Here is a 25,845-nt window from a genome sequence, read left to right as displayed (position 1 = left end):
TCAACTTTTTACTTTATACAATTTCTTCTCAGTAACCAAAAGGGCTAGGGTAATGATATTTGGCCAGAAGCATGCTGGGATTAAGGGCTACCAAGTTTGTTCAAATAAATGACCTTCAACCATTTTCAAGGTCACAGAGGTCAAATATGTTAAAATCTTTAAACAACTTCTTCTGAATAACCAAGAGGGCTAGGGTGATGATATTTGACCTGTAACATGCTGGGATGAAGGGCTACCAAGTTTGTTCAAATAAATGACGTTGACTTATATTCAAGGTCACAGGGGTCAAATATGTTTAAAACCTTTAAACAACTTTTTCTCAATAACCGAAAGGCCCAGGGTACTGATATTAGGCCTGTAGCATGCTGGGATGAAGGGCTACCAAGTTTGTTCAAATGAATGACCTTGACCGACTTTCAAGGTCACTGGGGTCAGATGTCTTAAAATCTTCAAACAATTTCTTCTCAATAACCAAAAGGCCCAGGGTACTGATATTGGACCTATAGCATTCTGGGATAAAAGACTACCAAGTTGGTTCAAATGAATGACCTTGACCAACTTTCAAGGTCAAAGGGGTCAAATGTTGTAAATTCTTCAAACGTCTTCTTCTCAATAACAAAAAGGCCCAGGGTACTGATATTGGACCTGTAGCATGCTGGGATGAAGGACTACCAAGTTTGTTCAAATGAATGACCTTGACCGACTTTCAAGGTCACTGGGGTCAGATGTCTTAAAATCTTCAAACAATTTCTTCTCAATAACCAAAAGGCCCAGGGTACTGATATTGGACCTATAGCATTCTGTGATAAAAGACTACCAAGTTGGTTCAAATGAATGACCTTGACCAACTTTCAAGGTCAAAGGGATCAAATGCAAAATTTTCAAATGACTTCTTCTCAATAACCAAAAGGCCCAGGATACTGATATTGGGCCTGTGGCATGCTGGGATGAAGGGTTACCAAGTTTGTTCAAATGTATGACCTTGACCAACTTTCAAGGTCAAAGGGGTCAAATGTCATAAAATCTTCAAACAACTTCTTCTCAATAACCAAAAGGCCCAGGGTACTGATATTGGGCCTGTAGCATGCTGGGATGAAGGGCTACCAAGTTTGTTCAAATGAATGACCTTGACCAATTTTCAACCTGATGTCCTTGTTCGACATTCAAGGTCACGGGCGTCATATGTTTAAATCTTTTAATAGGTTCTTATGAATCAAACACTGATATTCTGCCTGTAGCTGTATTTTACTCCACTTTTAAGATTACAAGTGTGAGATTAATACCAGGTGAGCGATGCAGGCCCATTGGGCCTCTTGTATAGTTGTAGCATGATGGTATCAGACAGAATATATTGATCTTTTAAGCCTTCCGTTTATGGTTTGTCGATGGCCTTGTGTAGGTGTGAAACTCTTCCATACTACATCATGACATCTAACACTCGGATCGATGGTGCCAGTATATTTCGACAACCATATGCCGTTCTTAAATTATTTTGATATATGTGTATTGATACAAGGTTTCTGAGAATTGTGTTGATTTAAACTGTTTTATGCAAACTTAAAAATTAGGCCAAATAATATTCCCGTCCAAAAATGATAATAGTTATATTTTCCTGTTTTGTATAAAATAACCCCTCCCCCCTCCTAAAAAATAAATAAATATGAAAAAATGAAAAAAAAAAAAAAAAACAAGTGATATGAATATAATATATGTACTATAAATCATATCAATTACAAGTGTGCTATGTTATTTTATTTTGGTATAAATGAATAGAAGTAACAAAGTTAAAAAAACAAACACATTTAACCACAAATATTTCAACAAAAAAAGTCTTCAGTTGTAATTGAATCATTGACTATTTTCAGTTGAAATCCAATCATTTAACTTATTGATTATTCAAACTATATATATATATGTACACTGTACATGTACTACCGCATTTATTCTGCAAGAAGCCCATGTACATGTAGATGTATATACTAGCTTAAAGTCAGGGGTGGGGACATTCTAAAGGGGAACTCAAATATAATAATTCATATCATTTGTTAGCATTTCTACTGGTCATCAACTACAATATATTACAAGATATGCCTTATATGAAGGGGTTTTACCCATTGTACCCCCATTTTTCAAGAACTGTTGTATTCATACGTAAATGTACATATATGCCCGGTACATGTAACTGAGGACCAGGGGATACAGAATATTGAAAATCTATCGATAAACCCCCCCAACATTTAAAATCCATTTGGAACCCTACTGCTTCAAGTGCTTGCTACCAGATAAATGCAATAGCTATATTGAAATACATATACAGAATGTAATTCCTATTGCAGAAGTCTTAATGCCTTCATAGGAAAAGTTTTTAGATAATTAAATCAGTTAGTGATAATTGTGCACGTATATACAATTTAGAGTGGATAAATTGTGTTCATTTACATGCATTGCTGGAAAATTGAAACTCAAGCTTATTGTATGTTTATTTGTGGTCACAGGTTTAGCTCTTGCTGTATATAAATTACACTGTAATTTTACTGAAATACTTTGTGGTCACAGTATGTCTTCAAGAACTGTCACATGTTATACACCTACTTCATATACGGTAAACTTGATAAATAGTTTGGTTGTTATTTATACTAATGAAGTATTTTGTGGTTTCCAGGCCAGGAACCTAAACACTGGAGAGCTGTCGGCCATCAAGGTCATCAAGCTAGAGCCAGGTGAGTTACCATGACAACCAAGATAAACAATGCTAATTCTCATCAAATGCTGGTATTTTTAATACATATTAATATTCCTGTCCTTATCAGGAATCTGTCTCCCGAGGAATGTTAAGGGTTCAGGTACAGACCAATAACATATATACACCTATAAAGCCACATAAATATTTATCTAAAAAAAATCATGAAAAGTTTAAGATAAGAATCATGATATTTCTGGATTTTGTATGCATGTAAGAAATTAGGATATATATGTACAACATGTCTTTTTCCCCTTCAATTTTGTTTTCAATTAAAAAATGTATGTCAGTTTGAAGATCCACTGGTTATCATACTTCAGAAAATTTATAAGTTTTAACAATATTAAAAAAGCACTAGTTATAAACTTATCCATTCATTTCAGTCGTTTAATTTATCAAATTCAAAAATTTCCTTAAATAAATTTGATAGAGGAAATTTTCGTATTTGATCATTTGTACTGTACATACATGTGGTATATCCAACAGAAGTTAATTATAAATCAGTTTGCAGTAACTGTTTAGCTTACCTTAAACTTCTCAGAATATGCTTGTAAATAAAACAGTTAAAAAAAACTGTATACAGTGTCGTGCTTAATGCAGCCGTGCATAGAGGTCAAATTATTTAAAACCGATTCATACCAAATGCATGTCTAGTATATATTACACCTGGGATAATAATGTCTAAAACTTTTGTTACGGTTGTCTCACGATGATGATGGTGACCCTGCAGGAGATAAAAAGAACTATTTAGAGACCTGATTATGACATCATGATTAAATTATCGTTTTCCAGTTTGTCATCAGTTTTGACATGACAGTAATTTTCGAGATTTGTTTTGAGAGTCCACTTCATCTCTTAGTAATGGGATTCATCAAAATGAAATTTTTGTTTCTGTGGTAAAAAATATAAATAAGCCAACCTTTTCAAGCTTTCTGAATGTCGTGGTGGTCATAATAAGATACAAAAGGGATCTATTGGTATAGGTAATTCAGCTGATCCAGACCTCCATTGTTAGCATGCTTATAGCTGCCTATACGCTGGCACGCATGTAAATCAACCAAATGTTCACACAAACACAAAACAACAACACTGCTTGTTGCATCCACTTGTCCCCCTACCAAGGCCCTGCCCTAAAACCTTCGCTGAAATGAATCCACTCAGAACAAGGGCTAGCTACGTATACGCAGGCCCCTGATTGTCATTGATAGTGGTGCCAGGTATAGTTAGTCGGTCGACACATACAGTAATTACATCTGTATCTGTTGCAGTGCCCGCGTTGTAGGTCATCAAGATGTGTGTCACATGTGAATGTTTCATACTGTAATTAGACTAATTATTACCAATACTGCAGTGTGCTCTATATATCGATACAATGATCATCACGTACACTGACCAGGAAATGTTTACAGACCAATTTAATGATGGTAGTATATTGATTCTTGCCAGGGGTGGGGGAATCTTGGGAAGTGTTTAGTTACATGTATGTATATATATACATATATACATGTAGTAGATAATGAATAAATAAGTCCTTGCGAAGAAAAATTTAGAATAAAAACAAATTTTTCAGAAAAATTTGTTTTTATTCTATATATATATATATATATAGTGATAGTTGCTTTATTGTCACTCAGCAAAAACTCACATGTCCAGTATATAACGGTGTACTATAAGAGCTACATTGTTCAAGACGGAGGGGGGATGCTTATATGGTCCTCTTCATTTAAAAATCTTGTGAACTGAGGATTGTGGGCTTGCAACATGCCTAAGTTTCATAATAAAGCTTATATACATAGTTCTTTTGTTGTTTTTGCTCATTTGCCGTTCGATCTGTACATGTATATGGTGTGGATGAAAAATGTACTTAAGCTGTATTGAATTGAAATATTTGACTTGCTTTGCTTGGCTTCAGATGCCTAGTACAGTTAGTATGTTGTAATTATAAATCTTAAAAAATTAGAAGATTTGTGACAATCTTAACTTCTACACATGTTTGCATTTCAAACAACTGATAAGATGTTTACAGAGCTACCAGCCGTGATCAGTGATGCAGAAAATTCTGAAACATGCATCAGTAGCTAGCAAAATGTGCATTGAAAATAAGATAACTTGATTATGAAATTGTAAGGTATCTATTTTCCAATATTATAAGAAATGTTAAATCTCATAGTCATAAGGTGATGCCAGGCCTGGATTTGAATTGTTACACAAGTACACACTTAACAAACATGATCTGTTTTCTGAAGATGACAAAACACAATTTATATGTCATATATTTAGTTTCTCTGAATAGTTCATGTTATTGTAGAAATGTGCATTATTGATAATTAAAGTCCAAGTAAAGTCAATGAAGACTAGACAAGACCAAGGAATCATCAAACTTAACCTGGTGTCATTTATTGATAAAAAAATAAATCATACCTGTTAAGTTAACCCAGATTTAAATGATATTCATGTGCAAATCTACATGTGTTAAAATTAATAAATCATCATTCTGATCCTGGACTGATTTCTTGGATGATTAAGTTCACAAATAAATGTATGTACTAGTTGTTCATTTGTATAACTGTTTGCCTGATGTAGCTTCACCTATTTACATATATATTGGTAAACAATCCTTTTTGTTGTAATATAACATTTCCCTTGTAGGAGATGACCTCGCCGTCATTCAGTAAACATTAATGTTGTAATATACCATTTCCTTTGTAGGAGATGACCTCGCCGTCATTCAGTAAACATTAATGTTGTAATATAACATTTCCCTTGTAGGAGATGACCTCGCCGTCATTCAGTAAACATTAATGTTGTAATATACCATTTCCTTTGTAGGAGATGACCTCGCCGTCATTCAGTAAATATTAATGTTGTAATATACCATTTCCCTTGTAGGAGATCACCTAGCCGTCATTCAGTAAACAATAATGTTGTAATATAACATTTCCCTTGTAGGAGATGGCCTCGCCGTCATTCAGTAAACAATAATGTTGTAATATAACATTTCCCTCGTAGGAGATGACCTCGCCGTCATTCAGTAAACAATAATGTTGTAATATACCATTTCCTTTGTAGGAGATGACCTCGCCGTCATTCAGTAAACAATAATGTTGTAATATACCATTTCCTTTGTAGGAGATGACCTCGCCGTCATTCAGTAAACAATAATGTTGTAATATACCATTTCCTTTGTAGGAGATGACCTCGCCGTCATTCAGTAAACAATAATGTTGTAATATACCATTTCCCTTGTAGGAGATGACTTCGCCGTCATTCAGCAGGAGATTGTGATGATGAAGGACTGTAAGCACACTAATATTGTGGCTTACTTTGGCAGTTACCTCAGGTAATACAGAATTCAGAATTTTGCAGGGACTGTTGATCGTTTAAACTACACTCCAATAGCATCTTAAAAGGCCCTAATTTGATTAGCCAAACGGTACATGTATCTACATAAAATGCATATATATCTGACCTAGGGCAGTTGACACATTTTGAACTGTTGTGTACTAATCTTCCATCTAAATACTGAAATTGTCTTATGAGATACATTCTTAACTATTTCATACTTTAATTCAACACAATTCTGATTTGTTGAACATGCTTAACCATGATGAAAACCATTGTGTTTTGAAGGAGAGACAAGCTATGGATTGCCATGGAGTACTGTGGAGGGGGTTCCATGCAGGACATATATCACAGTAAGTGTACAACATAGACAAATGGAGTGGGTTCAGTATGGAACATGGTTTGGAAAGCAGCTGTGCAACAGTCATATTTTTCAATCCTGATCAGGAAGAATTTTTCTTTCGGCTATTCGTAAAAAACGTTATATTCACATTGTAGATTAACAGTACAGTTTAATTTACAGAGGCAAATTTCCCATTTCAAATATATACATTTGTATATACAGTACGTATATATAAAACTCCATTACTAATGCTGTTTGCAAATGTTCGAACATGTCCCTGTCTCAGTAAACGCGGTCCTGATTTTTAGTAGCTTTATACTGTAGGATAGTGTAGGTACATGTATCTGGTAAGTATCATTGATGTAGAATTGTCTTATTACTTCAATATTTGTATGTTTACGGATGGGTGGCACCATGAACTATAAACATAATCATCTTATCAATAACTGTATGTAATTTGATGTCATTTTATGATATGTTTTTTATTTACAACTTTATTTGTCAAATCTACTGAAGCTGGCACTGTAAAGACTATAGACAGTGGCCAACATAAGTGATATTAAGCGAAATCCACATCAAAACAAATGATAATAACGGACATTGAATTTCATATATTTTATAGCAGGAAAAAAGAATGCTTTAAGAAAACATGATATTAACCGAAAGTAGCATTATGCATCGTGATAATAAGTGAAACGTTGTGTACATGTACATGACAAAAGCAGTAAATTGTATATACATTGTATCTGTAAGCTGTAAGGGTGTGGATACACCGTTCCCTTATTTAACCATATTGATCATCATTGAAGGAACCGACTAAAGCCATTTTCACTAACTTAGTAATATTTGTTGATTAATATTATGGGATGTAGAGAGTAACAAGTCCAATGATATTCTATGTACATATCTATTCGTTTTTTCAACAGTCACAGGTCCGCTGTCGGAACCCCAGATTGCCTTTGTGTGTCGTGAAACACTCAAAGGACTTATGTACCTCCACAGTCGCGGCAAGATGCACCGAGACATAAAGGTATGTACGAAGAGTCCTTAAAACTGCTACACACATTTATATAATGACAGCCTCCAATAGACTGCAGTCACTGTGGTATATCTAGGTCAACGCAAATTTATGTCAGATTAAATTCGTAAAAGAGGAAGTAATTTTTTATGTTTCTGCACTTCAAGCCTGCCATGATGGGGTGGGTGGGCGATTTATAGGGATATTGTGTTTATTTCCCAATTAAGGAAGGGTTTTGTTACAGCTATATGATACCCACATATAAAATCTGTTCAGTAAGGCATGAGTTCATAAGTTAGTACATTTATCCCTTACAGAATGTGCTTCACACACCTCAAAATTTCCTTTTCAAGAACAACTTTTCCCAGAAATCAAAAGCCAGGGTCAAATGAACAGGGCCCAGACATATAGTGTTAAGGTTTACACAAATGATCACTGAGAGCGGGGTAAACCTTTGAAATTTCGGGACTCGTTTATTATTATATGTATATATAGTCTTTGAAACTTCCTGGTCAGATGACATTACATTTTATAACACAGGGAAACAGACTTTTCCCTGTACAGGTACACTGTGTATTATGCATCCGTGTCATTTACTCATTATGGTTTGTTGAAATTTTGTTGAAATTTTGTGTACCTGGTATATAATGTGTCCCATGTTAAGATGGTCAGCTGGTGTATAAACTTAATATCTAGAGGTCTTGAAGAGAATAATAAGGCTGTTGTAATTTATTGGAGAAATTGTTTAAAATATTTGTGTACAAACTCAGTCTGGTGAATTTTATGTTTATCTTGTAAGATATATATTATATATAAGTACCTGTATTTTACTTCTATGTCTGTTTCCCTTGCCTCAGCAGTATTCTATAATCAAACTTTTTGCAAAAACTGCCTTTCAGTGAAGGTCACCATTTTATGCCCCCTGAAAGACTTTGATATGTCATGACCAGATTTAGTTTGAAATTTAGGTCACTGTGACCTTTATTTTCAGTTTAACTGACTTTGGTTTAGGTTTTGTGTCCTTTCCGTTTTCATTAAAGCAAGAATGGGGGCATATATACGTTCTACAAACATTTTGAGTGAAATATTGTTCCAGTTTCATGTACCTAACACTAATCATGATAATGATTTGATGTTATTGATAAAAATAATTAACCGGTAGTTACAGTAAAGCTACCAATAACCTAAACTATATTGTGACCAATGTCACTACTGTAAAATGTTCATTTTAGACCTTTTCAAAAGAAGTATTCAGAAAAAACATATGTTGCCATGCGTTTGACCGATTTGTAGTTGATTGAAATTTGAATGTTAAAAAAAAAGGAAAAAGAAAACAAGATAAATGCAGTGGTCGAATTTGGAACCTTAACATTACAAAGCTTACGCTAAACCAATGTTGCTATAGAGGAATTATACAAGCAAAATATCAGAATTCGTGTCCAAATTATTAGCCAAACAACATATGAAAAACTTGACAGGGGAAGTCACTCTAAGCTAAAAAAAAAACCACTCCTTTAGGTTGATTCACCTTCTTTATACCTGGGAGAACACTGCAATTAAAAAAAGCCCTGAGTGGAACTCTTCTGTGCAAATTATAACTGATGCAGTATACGTACATGTAGTACCCTTAACCTAACAGCACCTTAACTTGTATCACCCTCACTCACATCAACTTACTGTATATGTTATCTGTTTCAGGGTGCCAACATATTACTAACAGACGAAGGTGATATAAAACTTGGTGAGTACAAGTTTGCTTTTAAGTTTCCTACTGCTCAACATTCCAAACACAAATCCACTCATGATCACCTTGCAGATTTACCAAAAAGTCAATTCTAAGTCAGGTAACACCAGGCAAACAGACATGTTCACAAGATTTTAAAGTTTTATACAAATAGATATTTTGTAAGCCTGCTTTTAAATATTTTGAAGAATTTTTTGGTTTCAAGATCTATATTTTCAAAATATGACCAAAACGTAGTGATGGGCATTTGGTTTAAAATCATAAAAGATAATTGGTTTGTAGTCAGAAGTAGGGTAATTTAGTTTGTAGTATCCTTTGCCTAAGGGGATTCAATGTTGTATAATTTTTTTGAAAATTTCTTAATAATAAATAGCCTTTAAATAGTGCTCTCTTCTAGATCTGCTGAAGTTTTCAGTGTTAATTTTTTAAAAATAATTGTTTATTCGGTGTAATTTTATCAAGGATATACACATTAAATAACAATCTTTGTTGTTTCCAGCTGACTTCGGAGTGTCGGCCCAGATAACTGTGACGATGAACAAGAGAAAGTCTTTCATAGGAACTCCCTACTGGTACGTATGACAAGCTTGCAACATATTACTTCTACGTTCATATAAACGAAAATCTGTTAATGGATGCAGTAAAACCAGTGCGGTACACCTCACATTTTTTTCCACATCAATATTCTACATTAAACTGCATAAACGGTAAACCTACGGTCAGTTCGAACAAAATTAAATTAATATTGTCAATCCTGTTGGAATTACACGAAATTATAGCAGCTAAATTAAAGAGTAGTTCGAACTATCCAATTCGACATTGGCAAAAATCTCGGCAAACAGTCGAGTGATTGATACGAAACAACGACGGCCTTATTGCAATATATGTTTGCAAATCTGGAGATGAATAACGATATATATATCTTTCTTATATTTACTTACATATTGATAATCAATTATTAAGTTCAATTGCAAAGCGGAGACAAGTATGTAGGCCGCAAAGCAGTAGATATTTTCTCGAGTAATGGCGAAAGTTCAGTTGTACTGATTAGAATGCGGGGGGTCAGATAATCAAATTGTAATCAGTAATATCATGACAATACACACATCTGTCACCGACGTGACGGTAACATTCCGCGCTCCGTGTACTGTTAGGATATTATACATGGTCAGGGCCTAAAGATGTTTGACTGGCGCATGCACATGTAAACTTACAAGAAAGAAACTCAATTATCGGTGACATGCGACTTATTTTTGTACATGTAGAGTAGTTAAACCCTGTCGATGCGCAAATAGATCAAGTTTAGCGAGTTTCGCAAGGCTATTATTGCATCGCCGATAGCCAACCTCGATCAATAATTACGCAAGTTCATTACTCAAGTTGTGTGTTTGAACACTCCAAAATGTGTGTAAGCAGGGTTCGAACTATCACTAGACACAAAATTATTATTTTTATTGTTCAAAAAGTGTGTTAGAACTATCCGCCTATTCGAACTGTCCGGAGGTTTACCATATGTGGGGAAAAAATCTGTCATTGCTTGAAAGTAGTTTTTCCCCCAATTATAGACATGAAATTGTTCAGAAAGGAAATTTACCAGAATATCAAGTTCCATTCCTGATGAACGAGTCTGTAATGACAGATTCCTGTTTCTGATGCACTAATACATGTTTATCTGTTAAGTGTGTAAAGTTGTAACATCTTACCGTATTTGTGATATACCGTGAACTTAGATATTTTCATGGGGCCCAAATTTCATGGTTTTCCGACAAAAAAGACACAATTTTGTGGGTACATGAATTTGTGGATTACATATATACCAACTCAAACAGAGAACTGCTTTATATCAAACTATCAAACTTATAATTACTTTGTGGACCTATGAATTCTTGGATGAAGATTACCCACGAAATTGGTGAAATTACAATCCTCACGAAAATTAGTGATTTCACAGTACTGGTGCATTTATATCTGTGTGTAGCTGTTATATTTTGCCCGTATTTGTGATATAATGGTATGTGTATAGCTGTTATATTTTGCCCGTATTTGTGATTTAATGGTACGTGTATAGCTGTTATATTTTGCCCGTATTTGTGATATAATGGTATGTGTATATCTGTGTATAGCTCTTATATTTTGCCCGTATTTGTGATATAATGGTATGTGTATATCTGTGTATAGCTCTTATATTTTGCCCGTATTTGTGATATAATGGTATGAGTATAGCTGTTTATAGCTGTTATATTTTGCCCGCATTTGTAATTTAATGGTACATGTATAGCTGTTATATTTTGCCCGTGTTTGTGATATAATGGTATGTGTATATCTGTGTATGGCTGTTATATTTTGCCCGTATTTGTGATTTAATGGTACGTGTATGGCTGTTATATTTTGCCCGTATTTGTGATATAATGGTACGTGTATATCTATGTATAGCTGTTATATCTTGCCCGTATTTGACTAGGATGGCCCCTGAGGTGGCTGCAGTGGAGAGGAAGGGAGGTTACAACCAACAGTGTGATATCTGGGCGGTGGGCATCACAGCTATAGAGTTCGCTGAGCTACAACCTCCCATGTTTGACCTTCACCCAATGAGGTATGTCAAGGTGGAAAAACAAATCATCTATGTCAAAGTTCCAGTTTCTTTTCCTAGTAGCCAGTCAGTTGATAATGAATTTTATTAAAAAATGTGGAAGTCTCACTATGTCCACTTTATTATCATAATACCCAATCAATTATCACACTTATTTAGTGTGTAAAAAATTAAGAAAATATACATTTTTTTACTTAATGTTCTTGGTAAGATGTCTTATCAAATGTTGTGCTGATGACATATTCATTATTGAGTCATAACATGAAAGATGACGAAATTATACTTCCTGTCAAAGAAACAGCAATATGATAATCAGCATTTAACTAGAATTCCACTCTTAAACAGTGTTGGAATGTTATCAATGACCGTTATGCTTGATCATTTTTCAGAGCATTGTTCCTGATGTCAAAAAGTGGATTCAAACCCCCTCAGCTGAAAGACAAGACAAAGTGGTAAGTGGTTCTCCTCTACATCTGTGAGAAGAACAAGTGTACCGTTCTTCCGTTCTTTATATAGATCATTAAGGAATTATTACGATAACGGAAGATTGATTTTTTTTTACCGACAAGAAAATAATATCTAATTTGAAAATATGCGAGAAAAGCTTGCTGAAGAAGAAAATGAAATCTTCCCGGCATATCTGATGTCACAATTTGGTCATATAAGTTTTTTACACACTCTTAGTGGTACACCCATGACACTTACAATGTTGTGCAAAACTTGATTTAGTTGTAAATTATTATTCTAGTCAAATGTTTATCTCACTGTAGAAGCATATCAAGTATAGTATGTGAATTTTCACTGTAGATATGTGTAAGTACAATATATATAAACTTTCACTGTAAGAATTAAAATGTGAATTTTCACTGTAGAATTATTTAGTGTAACTAGGTAATCTAACAGTAGTTTATACAGGATTTTCACTGTAGAATTATTTAGCGGAACTAGGTAATCTAACAGTAGTATATACATGATTTTCACTGTAGAATTATTTAGCGGAACTAGGTAATCTAACAGTAGTATATACAGGATTTTCACTGTAGAATTATTTAGTGAAACTAGGTAATCTAACAGTAGTATATACAGGATTTTCACTGTAGATGTATATTCAGTAATTGAGGATATTCTGTTAAGTTTTCTTTGCTTAATCTATTCCAGGTCTCCAACATTTCAACATTTCGTAAAAGTTGCACTCACAAAAAATGCCAGGAAACGACCAACAGCTGATAAATTATTAGAGGTAAATAATAATTAATTTGTATCTAGAACATTGTAACCCGTCTGGTCTGGCCACTAGTGGACCACGCTCCTCGTTGCAGAATTGCAGAGCATATCCCGGGGTTATACCACATTTCTGGAAAAGCTGGCTTGCCAATAAGGCAGTATTTCCCCCTCTTATCGTGTGGCAGTCACACATGCTTAGGGACAATATATGGAAATTTACTACTTACTTGCAGATATCTGGTAGTGGTTGATTTCTGTGTTTTGTTATGTCATGTAAAATGTTTTTTTTTACTGCATCAATCAATAAAAATGTATTAAGATTAGAACTGATTTTACTATTGAGCTTCATTTACTGTAAAATGACTAATTTTTGTGGGAGTTTTAATTTCGTTGATTTTATGGGTAATCAATTAATTGGGTAATCAAGTAATTACACGTTTTATATAAGGCAATTCTCAGTTTCAGTGGGTACTCCTAATCCACAAATTCATGTACCCACAAAAGGGTGCTTTGTCGGGGAAACCATGGAATTTGGGCCCCACCAAAAATATCTTGATTTAAAATTATCCAATTTATTCAGCTACCATTTGTCAGGTCATCGCTCTTTTTAGAGTTTAGGATGGTGTATTCCCACATTTCAAGTAAAAAATGTCTCTCCAATCCAAATCTGCCGTAACAAAGTTGGCTAGTTTGTCTGTTGACATGCTTTAACTGTACATGATGTTTATCCCACAGCACCTGTTTATGCAAAGTGACCTGTCTCGGCGACTGACGAGAGAAATCCTGGACAAGGCTCGCAACCCAACCAACACTTTCGAAATCATGGTTGAAGATGAAGATGGGGTATGGAAAATACTTGAAGATTTTTGTAAATATGTATTTGAGATCAAAGGATATTGAGTCATATGGTTACTGACCTCAAGTAACTTAGCAGGACTTGAGATATTTATAGGAGGGCCAGTATTGAAGACATTTGTATGCAGAAATGACCAGCACATTTGTTGGTTGAAATAATAGAATTATGCTCCATTTGTAAATTACTTACATTTCTGAAATTTCTCATTTACAATGTGCTCAATAATAAATACCTGTAACAGGATCAGAAAAAGAAAACTTTTCTAATGAATTGAAAATCATTTCAAAACACACATAATATGTGTGAATGTTGTGTTAATGGAAGACAGTAAACCTCTGTATCCATTTCATTAGATTAAGTCCCAAGAAAAACCTGTTAAAAATATCAGGTATCTGAAATATAGGTTACAATATTGGAATCTGCAAGTGAAAGTGGCAGTTACACCCTTGGGAGAGTAACAAACTTGAAGAGGTGATCGTTGTCGCACGGCTGATCCGCACCGCCAACCGCCGACCCGCACCGCCAACCGCCGACCCGCACCGCCAACCGCCGACCCGCACGGCCGACCCGCACCCCACATTACACTCTCACAAGGCTCCCACTGCTGCTTTTGTTTGCATCTTCCGATGTTACACAAATATAACAGAAATAGACAATTGATGACTATGACAACTTTAACACAGATAAAGTTCAATAATTCATTATGACAGAAAAACAACAACACTTTAATACGGATACGTGGTGGCCAAAGTGTGTATGTCTCTATAGTAGAACACATTATTTCCTCAGATCATACAGAACATTCAGCAGAGGATACCGTCACAACGATCTGCTCGTAATAACCCTGCTCGCAACAGCATAGAACTTAAAGGTACGTCAACTTATATTATATACTTGCATTCAGATATTTTCCAAATAATCTGGAGTTTTTGATACCAAGATAGGATTGAAAATGTACAATTATTTTTATAGGAGGAATCTGGTAACATTGGAATAATAATTTATAAAATCTAGACACAGTTAAACTTTCATCCTTTTCTTCTTCATTTATAAGAAGAATTAAGTATGACGACTAATATTTGTACACCTTACTATAGCTATTGTATTTCTACTGTGGAGGACAGTTGTAATATAAGGTGAAGATGTGTTTTACGAGTGAGTGATTGTGCTTTAGGTACAGAACTTTAAAGAATGTTTCCATTAAAATCTATGTGAAATATTAAAGATACATTTCCTTCTTTTACAGTAAATATTCCTCAGCCTGACCAGGTATGTAAAACCGTTATAGGTGTTCTCTATGTAAAACCGTTATAGGTGTTCTCTATGTAAAACTTAGCCAAATTATCCTGACTTTGTAATGTTGTTTGACACTACTTTGAGATGTAATTGAATCATTAAATATTTTATGCTCATGTTCTTCAGACTTCTTATAATAAAAAAGAAAATCTCAGAACATGAATCTATATAACTGTATTATGGAATGGTACCCAGAAAACATAATGGTGAGAAAAGCATGCTTTTGTTCTGTTAACATTTTCAATTTTATTTTCATAAGATATAAAATAAAAAGTTCAAACAAATTAGATGAGCTGGAATACAGAATTCAAATATCAAGAAGAACAATTAACTGTTGGTATAACGGAGGTATATCCTAAAAATTTGAGATACATCCCGAACAAAAGTGAACTGATGATACCGGGATATGACTAAATTATCAACGAAAACACGGCCACATCTCACAGGGGTGAAGGTTTATATATTAAAACTGATCTTTTGTCGATTGAAATCAATTTCGAATCAATTTAGATGAACCTTGGAAAAAATATAGATATGAAATATGATCACTTTGCAAATTTATAAGCTTTAACATGCATGTTAAAATCGAATGTTTATGAATTATAAATATGTATTGTATCATTTATATGGATATAGAGACAGTTGTCTTCATCCATCTTTTTTCCTATTACATATTCCTATTAAAAATGTATAGTGTGTAACAGGAGTGCTGATGACTCATAACATTATTGTAGGACGAGAGATTCTACACGGGCCAGGCTTGGATGGATAACGACATCTCTAACCAGTAAGTATCTGTTATAGCTTATCGCCTCTTCTAAGCTGTTGTGTGGTTAATTCCTTCAGCTATCGATGGTTCCTTAAGCATACAGTATCAAGATAGATGGTTATTGGTCGTCTTCAGAATACGTTGACACTTTTACATTTTGATTGATTGTAAATGTTTTTTATTCTGTTGTGCTTTGTTGATGTTAGCTTTCCTCCCAGCTTGTTTGCTTGTTTGCATTTGTCATGATGAATGTCTGACAGGACCCAAACAAATGATAAATGATTGACTCGCTGATTTGTACAGCAATTGAACAAAACGGTCACCTATCAAAATGAAAATGAAATATAAGATTTTGGTAGAGAGATATAAGTTTTGGGGTTATTTTAATATATAATGCTAGTAAGCATGCATATATTGAGAAGGAAAGTCACTATGGGTTCAGGCAATAGAGATTACATTTGGGGGGATTTTGTAGCAAATGGGGTTAGATAGAGGAGTTTTTCTTTCAAAATAAAATGTTTTAATGTAAAACTTATTGGTGACAGGCCAATGAAATAGTGGTGAATTCTTCTATCTCTATTCAGATAATACTACTTGCTGAAAACATTCAGTGATGAGATGACATGTCTATGTGAAATTTAGTTCAGTGGATGTTTCCTTATTGGATAGGGGTATCATCAATTGTTGATTTGTTGGAAAGGTTGGGTGAAATGTCTTCGCCTGGATATCGATGATTAAAAGATTCCAGTTATTTGGGAGTTAAATTACTACCCCAGATAAAAACTTTTGCACTTTTGGGGATACACAGATATTTCCATGTATAATTTTATGTCTGTTAGCTGTACAAATACTCTTAGATGTATATAACAAAGAGTAAATAAAACAACATTAAGATCACACAATATAAACATTTCAACCATCTGTTCAAATTACCCCAGCTACCACAAGTTGTTTGGGACACTTGTATTTAACTTCTAAAGAACTTAGTCTTGCATCTAACACTGGCTGCATTGGATCTTGGCAAGAGAACTGGTCAACTGGTCAAATAATCAGGTCAAACACTGAGAACATGACCTAAGTGTTCCACTTTTAGATAATAGTTTTGACTTAATCCCCACATTTACAAGGGAAAGAACTTGACCCGAGTGTTCCACTTTTAGATCGTAGTTTTGACTAAATCTCCACATTTTTAAGGAAAATAACATGACCTGAGTGTTCCACTTTTAGATCATAGTTTTGTCTAAATCCCCACATTTTTAAGGGAAAGAACATGACCTGAGTCTTCCACTTTTAGATCGTAGTTTTGACTATCTCCCCACTTTTACAAGGGATAGAACATAACCTGATTGTTCCACTTTTGAATCACAGTTTTGACTATCTCCCCACATTTTCAAGGGAAAAGAGTTGTATGTGATGTCTATAAAATGACAGTAGGTGGGGAAATGAAATGTACCTTAGAATACATCAAGTAATGTAACTTATATATCAGTGTACATCTTTCTAAGCTTTCAATTTTATTCACACATTTTTACATCAGGTATATTCTAAAGGTAGTAGGCTCAAACACAAGGGTTGCCAGATCCAATGTAGCCCTACAGTCTGCATGACAGTTAGCATGGTACATGACAGGATATATACTTATTGAGCATTGGCATGTCTTATGTACGATTATGTAATTAAGGTAGGTGTGAAAACAAATTTGTGATATAATCGATCAATTTCCAAGTTTAAGATTGATTGATTCCAATTTCCTGTCATCGATTAACGTAATCAGAAAATCTTGCCCTGTATTTCGTTTGCGCTAAATTTTAATCAATACAATTGTCTTTTTGAACATCAGGTAAAGCCTAATTCCAAACTATAATGTCCCTGTGTGTAATTATTTTCTTGACTCCAGTGGGTTAGTATACATGTATGATACTAGCTAATCTGTACATATTTTAAGCACAATGTGTTGTCACTTCCATAATATTCAATTTTCAATGCAGAAATCTTTGAAGTGTTTTCAGACATTTTTTTTCTCTTTTTCACTAATATTCATGTGTGAATTGACAAATATACATAGAAATTTTAATTTGTAACATGTGAAAATGATGTACATGTATATATATGTGAAACACATATAACCATCAAATTTGAAACTTGATGTAATTTACTGTAGGTTTATGTTGTGAATGTAACTAACATGATAGAGGTAAGAGAAAGAGAGAGAGATTGCTTAAAGAAGTAAGAGAGAAAGAGAGAGAAAGAGAGAGAAAGACTGCTTAAAGAAGCAAGAGAAAGAGAGAGATTGCTTAAAAAAAAGTGAGAGAGAAAGACAGCTTAAAGAAGTAACAGATAGAGATGGAAGGAGAGAGAAAGACTGCTTAAAGAAGTAAGAGGTAGAGACGGAGAGAGGAGACTGCTTAAAGTAAGAGGGAGAGATATAGTTATGTCTAACAGTAATTTGTTAAGTGTTAGAAATTTAAGAGAATACTTGTTTGTTGCCCTATATATATCCTATATGTCTACTTCTCTCCCCTGCCTATAGCCCGGATGTCTCCTGCATGTCCAGGTAACGGCCCGAAGGAAAATGCATGGATGCGCGTGTTTATTTCTGTACCTTTACCTCAGTTTTATAGTAGTTAATGCATATTTGATCTCTATATATTTTTCTGCCAAGCACTTAACATTTTCATGCTTGTACTTTTGTAACGATTTTTCAAAACCATTCTAGTAAACCTGTTTTCTGTTATCAGAACCGTAGAATTTTAAATGTTAAGGAAGAATATCTTTAAATTTGTAATTGAATGCTTAATTTTTTCTTCATACTTTAAAATGCTGATTGTGTTTTTTTTATCTTCTGTGAAAATATAGATGTTTTATGTCGTTTTCTGATTGGATCAGTCGACAGACTGTTGGTACATGTATTGGTTCATCTTAGTAGATAATTTGGCTGAGTTTGTTTATCACTGACCAAGCAATAGGATAAGTTGGTCCCTAGTTGTTTATTTTTGAAACAGGGAGGGACCAAACAGTCTGAACCTTAATATGGAAGTTCTACATTAACTTTTACAAGCATTTCAGGCCTGATTTTTAAACATTCTGTGTTTAAAAGAGGAAAAATGGGTTATTCTCGATGAATGAAATGGCCCATGGAGTATTATAAAAAAATAATAATGCATTGTGCGGCAAGATAGTTGAAATACTCTGTTGGGACTCAAAAAAGACATGCAGAATCCTTTAAATTTACTAGCTTTTATGCTCCCACCATAAAGGGGGCATTCATTGGCCCATCTGTCCATCCATACAACATCTTGTTTAGGAGTTGCTCTTAGCCCTGTTACTCTTATACTAGGAGTCTAAAATTCATTATATGTTACTGACTATCCATAAATATGACAACTTAAGTTTACCTTCATTTTCATATGTGTGTTTACAAACATTTTCTAGTATTACCAGGAATGTTTATTCTTAAAGGGCACATCCTGATTTAATTAGGAAACTGTTTTGGACATTTCTAAAATTAAATTAAATCTGACATTAGTTTGTGTGTATGTTATTAAGTGAAGTTGATTATTTTAATTATACAGAACTGTTACTGAAATGTACTTGTATATATATATATAAAGAAAAAATCTCAACAACAAGTCTTCAGTACTTTCATCTCGTCAAGGAGATTCTTCAGACTGGATATAATTATGACGTCATAAACTGTGGCGTTATCACAGCAATAGATATATACATAATGATGGTCTTAAGAAAAAGAGTACTATTTGTTTAGGATTACGAATTACTATATTAATACTTCTATATATGAATCAAAAATAAATATAAAAAAAACATTTCCCTGTGTGCGGCGAACTCCGGACCGTTTCAGTACTGATCCGACACACTACCGATGTCACTACATATATATAGATATTTGAATTATTAACAACAACTGTTACAGTGTTTACTAGGCTGTTCCAATATAACTCATGTATTTCTTCAGACATTTTAAGTTGTGAAAATACATATATCTGAATCATTGACAAGTTAAAAGGAAAAGGTGTGCATGGATTTTGAAATATAATCTATAATTTAGGTTAAGAATGTTAGCACATTTCAGTTTAATTATTTTTTTTTGCACTCTATTTTGAAATTTTTACTTGTTGAATCATTTTAAAGGATACAAAATAATTATTTAATACTGGGATAGGAATACTTTTGTACTAAATTGCTTTTAAGGAGGCCTGTACCACCACCAAAAAATATAACAAAAGTATTGGAAATTGTTATTTCTGACACGAATGTAGCCTTGGAAATTGTTATTTCTGACATGACTGTAGCCTTGATAAAGCATTTTTGAAAAGAAAACCAGAGTTGAGGGACTTTAATGGGGGGGAAAAATGAAAATTAACAAAATATAAACAACAAAAGTGTCCTGAGAGTTAAAAAAAATCAGCGGGGCTAGACCGGGTAAATCAGCGGGGCTAGACCGGGAAAATAAGCGAGGCTAGACAGGGAAAATCAGCGGGGCTAGATCGGGATGCAAACCTCGTGACTTCAGTTTGTTATACATTGTTTATGTACTACACAGCCATGTGTGAAAAAGACGCCGTTAGGTCGTGATGTTGTTTACATAACCCGTCCAGGTGTGACACTAGATCCCGGGGACATATCTAATTGATTCTTACATTAATTTACCAATTATTTTTTGGTGACAGTGGCCAAAATAAAGTGATATAAAGCAAAAATGATATTGAAACAAGTGATAATTAAAGAATTGAATTACATAGATTATAGAGCAGGAAAAACAGTGCATTAAGAAAACGTGATATAAGTGAAATGTACTGTATCTGTGCTGCAATTATATCCAAACATAATCTAAGGGGAGGTAATTACTGTATCTAGGAAAAACGGCAGTGTTGTGGGACAGGGATCCTTAAATGGATCGTATTAGAAGCATAAAGTGTTGTCTGATCAGAATGGAGCTTTATAAGTTTCATCGAGTTATATGCATGAGTGGGACTGTTTTCTTGATTTTGAAATACAGAGTTTGTACAAATTGAAATATCTATTTTATGTATGAATGCTTGTTTCTTTGCTCTTTATACTAATTAGTAGCATTTATTTGGTTTATTTTATGGCTTAATCCTGTGTTTTGCCTGTTTAATAGCGTGAAACATTCTAGATTTTTTTTTAAATGGTTATTGTGAAAGCTCACTGCTGAAACTTTTGCAATACATGCATATTTTTTCTTTGACATACAGATGAGGTACCATTTGTAGTTTAGGAGATTCACTGTAAGAGGTTTTGATGTTTCAAATTTTATCTTAAAATCAGTACTATTTTCTGTCTGCCAGTATTTTCTAAAGAATGAGAAATATACACATTTCTGTTGTATTTGATTATTAAGAATATAAATTATGTAGATTTAATGATGTAGTAACTGTTATGAAATTTATTTAAATAAGTTAAAATTAAAACGGATGATGCAGCTGTAACTTAAAAACTTAAAAAACCTAATAGGACATCAAGTATATGTAGCTGATCTAGGCATATTCCGTCTTTGCGTGTTGCAGAGTTGTCTCCTTGTGAGCAGGTATTGATTGTTACGTTGTTAGTTTGTGTAAGAAAATTACGTCGTTTTCTCAAAAATTGATGACGTTACTCTCCCACACAAAAGACGTAACAATCAATACCTACTCGCAAGAGAAGATAACTCTGCAATACGAAAAGACGAAATATTATATAGTAGATCATAAATAAACAAGTTCTTGTGAAGGAAAATTTAGTGTAAAATAACAATATCCAAGATCGACTGCTAGGCCTTTCTGCCTTCATAGGCTTCTTCAGGCGGACAGATGTCTGGAGAAGCCCAAGAAGGCAGAAAGGCCTGGCAGTCCATCTTGGATACCTATTATTTTATTCTATATATATATTATAATGGCTGTATATTAATCAAAGTTTTTGGCTCGTTACTCCGTAAATAGAATTGTACTTTTGTCTATGATCTTGTGCTATATCAGTGGAGATTTTACATGGCTACACCTACCTGTCAGTAGATGTCCTTGTTATGATGAGTGCAATGTTCTGTAGAATGGTGTTTGTAGACACTGAGAGATAAGATGTTCAGATGCTGTATATAAATATACAGTATATGTACTGGATAATCTAGCGGCACCAAGATGTCACATGTTGCGATCTGGTGGCACTGAGATTAGATACCACTCTCTGGCAGGCAGCACATAGACATTGAATGTGATGCCACATGCTAATAGCATTTGTTTGTGTACGCAGGGGTCTGCTCCAGTCAGTTGATGAAGAGTTACAGCGGAGGTAGGCACCTGGGAAATCGCTTCTCATATAACCAACTACAGCAAAGGGGGCACTAGTATAAACCTTGGTCGTCTGTCACCCATATCTCGCCCTAAACTTACTCTCAGGCAGCTCAGGGATTGATCAGACAATGTTAAGAAATCCCTTGAATCTGAATGTACTAAATGAATTTAAAAGTTCCTATGAACTCATTCACCCCTGAAGACACATTTGAACTCTTCCAATTCAAAGGTTGGAATAGTTCATTATGAAATTTCAGGGGTGAATTAGTTAATAGATTATTTTATCTTAAATAAGCGAAATGTATAACTTTTATGGTGGGGAGGGGGGGGGGGGGTTCTAACATTTCATGCATTAATGTCATTTAATGTAAAGATCATTACACATATAATTATTCAAACAGTTCCTATCAAATGAATTCAGTACAAATTGAAAAGTAAGTGGTACAGGGAGAGTTGAGATACAGGTGACGTTGAGGCCTCTTTCTGACGTGCAAATTATTTTTGGGGTTTGTGGGAGTATTGCCAATAGAACATGTTGAATGTACTGGCTTTTGATTTCAACAACACAGTATGTTCTTTGTCCTATTTGTTGTTACCAACAATCTCAAGCTACAAGTAGATTCAATATTTTCTTTTAAATTTCAAAAAAAATAAAAAATAAAATATCAATATTTTTGAATAAATAATTACAAATCTGATATTTGGAAATTTTTGTTTGAATTTGGAAAAGCATATTAAGTGAAATGAAGATTCTTTGCACATCTATTCAGAAAAATGAGGTTTATTTGTGTGCAAGTATATTTGGGTTGATTCTAAGCTGTGTAACTATGCTGTATTCAGTTTTCCAGTTGATTAACCTGTGTTTGTAATCTAAAGTTTAACTTACAAAGTAGCTGCTGATTTTATATAAGATTTATAAACTCACCTGTGGTCTACTAACTAATATTTTTCCCTTCCTATAAAGTCATCTGTGATTATCTCCCCTTTTTTTAAGGTCGTCTGTATTGACAAGCATCATATGATGTTTTCTATAATACCAACATCCATTGTTTTTCTTGAAACATTCCTTATGACAAAAACAATGTCACAGTATTTTTATGTATTGTTTTTTTGGCATGAAAGCTTGTGTTTCCAAACAGATATTATGATTCTTTGTTTTCTATAAATATAATTTTCTCCCTAATAAATCATATCAGATATTTCCCCAGTGGAAATGCAGAAACGGAAATATCCTTTCCCATTTATTTGATTAAGGTAGTACACCATAGTCTTGGACACTGGTAGATGGCTTTAATCCTCACTGTCATTATAAGCTGATCAATATATTCTTCATGCTCAGGGCAGAACAGATATATTGATTCAAACCAATATCCTGTAGTTGGGTTACAATCATATTTGTATATACCATCCCTGCATTGATTGTCATACCTGAAGGAACAGTGTGACAGTTTCAGGATTCTATCAACTAATTCACCCCTGAAATTTCATAATGAACTATTCCAACCTTTGAATTGGAAGAGTTCAAATGTGTCTTCAGGGGTGAATGATTTAAAAAATCTAAACAGGAAGCTTTACATTTGAGACTAAGGATATTATTTTAAGAAATAACATGTTTTTCAAATATGTAAGTTTTCCTTGTTTAGTTGTGTTTCAGTTTATAATGGTGTTTAAAATTTGGGTGTCCTTAGGCAAAAAACACACTTCACATGAATTTATCAATATCTTTTCCATGTACAATGTGTTTCATAGTACTGTACATGTAGACATAAAAGTAGTCAGGAATATAAAAACAGATACAACTGCGATGATATATTTTGTTAAATACACACGATACAATGTTGTCATGATTCCTGCTTTGATCGATGTGTAATGTGTGAGGATGCCTGCAAGAACACGAGGGACAAGGATTGACAAACGGTCGAGTTTGCAGACTGACACAGTGATTAACATTGATTGGACCTGATACTGATGTTTGCAGCCCCGCCATGTATTGTGCTGTAGATGTACCCCCCAATCTGTTCCCTTGATACCAGTTGTCTGCTAGTGTTGTCCTCCTCTTCCTGTAGTTGTCTGGTATCTATTTCTATTTCATTAACAGGTGGCAGATAAAGGATGGAAAATATTTTAACAGTTAATTGCTGTGAGAATTTTTCAAACTTTTTCCGCAAAAATCCAAGAAATAAATATGGTCGCGACTCAGGACTAGATTTAAATTGTTACTGTGTATAGTGCACATACTTAATTGATATTCTCATTTTTCCATAAAAAAAGTGTGCACATACTATACACGATTATTTACAGTACGTACATTTCTATTGCTTTGAAGGTCAATTCAAAAATAAAGAAATATATCCGACTGTTCGATAGATTTAAGTAAACTGGAAGTCATGGATTTCTGAACTGGCTTCATTTAATATCTTACACGATGTATATAGCCACACCTAGATCAGCCACCAAAGCAACTGTCTCCTTCAGATCCGTGTTTGTGTTAGTTTTGTGTTGTTGACGTTTCACTACTAACCTGATGTCATACAGTGTATTTGGTAATTTTGATTTTATGTTTAAAAAAAACCAATATGATTTTTTTCATCATTATGATTTTTTATTAAGTTGAAATTTTCCTAGTGACTTCAGAACTGGTTTTTCCATTGCAAAACTGTATATTTTCTGTTGGATTGTATGTAGAAAATAGAGTGTAGATGATCATCTTTTTGAAGAAGCTGTAGTGTTACCGGTACCATCCCTGTACTTCCTCTATCATAGTGGTATTTCATAGTGCTCAGTGACAAAACATGCATAAATGGATAAAGGCAAACTTGTGTTCACAAGAAACAGTGTATTTGATAAACTGCAGGAACTAAAAAGGCGAGCATTTGTTGATCATAGCTTCCATGTTGGAGCTGGAGTATGACCAAAAAAAAGCACTTTTTAAATGAAGAAAGGAATATGCTCAGCTTACCATTTTGATACCTTGTTATATAGATACTTACCCCAGTATGATAACATTAATGTGAACAAATAATCTATTACAAATTGTTAACCTTTAGTTTACGATTGATTGTCAGGCAATTCAAACTTTCCTTTCTATTACCTGTAGTATTCAGTGTAATTCTACAACGTAAAGTTTCGTATGAATTTTAAGTGAAATTTATCTGAACTTCAATGAGATGTGGATAGTGAACGTGTTGTATTTATATGAGTTGTGGTGTGTTTTTGTTTTAGATTTGATATCTACGAACACATTCCAGATATTGATAGTGACAGGTTTGGGTGTGTAGTCTCTCATTTACCATATCTATTCAGAATTATAATTAACCATAGCTTCGCTAGCCATATTTGCTTTGCAATGAATAGGCCAGCTAGTGCAAAATGAGGCGGATATATTTTTTACAGGAATTACTGCTAAACACTTTCATCAGCTTTGTCACTGAGCTGAATATTTGTGGGAAGGGTGGGGACTAATAACATGTTCACAAACTAACATGAGATAGGAATTTGCATGTGTGTTTAATTTCTATAGCAGTAAAGTACTAACAGGACTGTAAGTGTGGCTAAAACAGACTTGTAGAGTACTAACAGGACTGTAAGTGTGGCTAGAACAGACTTGTACAGTACTAA

General features: G+C 34.0%; 1 protein-coding gene across 8 annotated transcripts in view; it reads left to right on the top strand.

The window, feature by feature from the left end:
* LOC110459431 (mitogen-activated protein kinase kinase kinase kinase 3-like) overlaps positions 1-25,845 on the top strand; it is a 70,017-nt gene that overhangs the window by 9,696 nt on the left and 34,476 nt on the right. For 2 of the 8 annotated variants that reach the window (XM_021511670.1, XM_021511667.1), the window contains exons 2-16: positions 2,663-2,720; positions 5,990-6,080; positions 6,371-6,435; positions 7,352-7,455; positions 9,142-9,184; positions 9,687-9,759; positions 11,649-11,780; positions 12,167-12,229; positions 12,936-13,017; positions 13,737-13,844; positions 14,647-14,728; positions 15,104-15,126; positions 15,888-15,940; positions 22,187-22,225; positions 25,450-25,497. In XM_021511670.1, the coding sequence (XP_021367345.1) occupies positions 2,663-2,720; positions 5,990-6,080; positions 6,371-6,435; positions 7,352-7,455; positions 9,142-9,184; positions 9,687-9,759; positions 11,649-11,780; positions 12,167-12,229; positions 12,936-13,017; positions 13,737-13,844; positions 14,647-14,728; positions 15,104-15,126; positions 15,888-15,940; positions 22,187-22,225; positions 25,450-25,497 (1,064 nt within the window). The remainder of the gene's footprint in view (positions 1-2,662; positions 2,721-5,989; positions 6,081-6,370; positions 6,436-7,351; positions 7,456-9,141; positions 9,185-9,686; positions 9,760-11,648; positions 11,781-12,166; positions 12,230-12,935; positions 13,018-13,736; positions 13,845-14,646; positions 14,729-15,103; positions 15,127-15,887; positions 15,941-22,186; positions 22,226-25,449; positions 25,498-25,845) is intronic. The other 6 variants (XM_021511672.1, XM_021511668.1, XM_021511673.1 and 3 more) reach the window with 3 other exon arrangements.

Source organism: Mizuhopecten yessoensis, unplaced genomic scaffold, assembly GCF_002113885.1.
Source record: "Mizuhopecten yessoensis strain PY_sf001 unplaced genomic scaffold, ASM211388v2 scaffold10065, whole genome shotgun sequence".
In the NCBI taxonomy this organism is placed as follows: Eukaryota; Metazoa; Mollusca; class Bivalvia; order Pectinida; family Pectinidae; genus Mizuhopecten; species Mizuhopecten yessoensis.
Note: the sequence above shows the minus strand (reverse complement) of the source record. Positions and strands in the feature narration are given on the sequence as shown.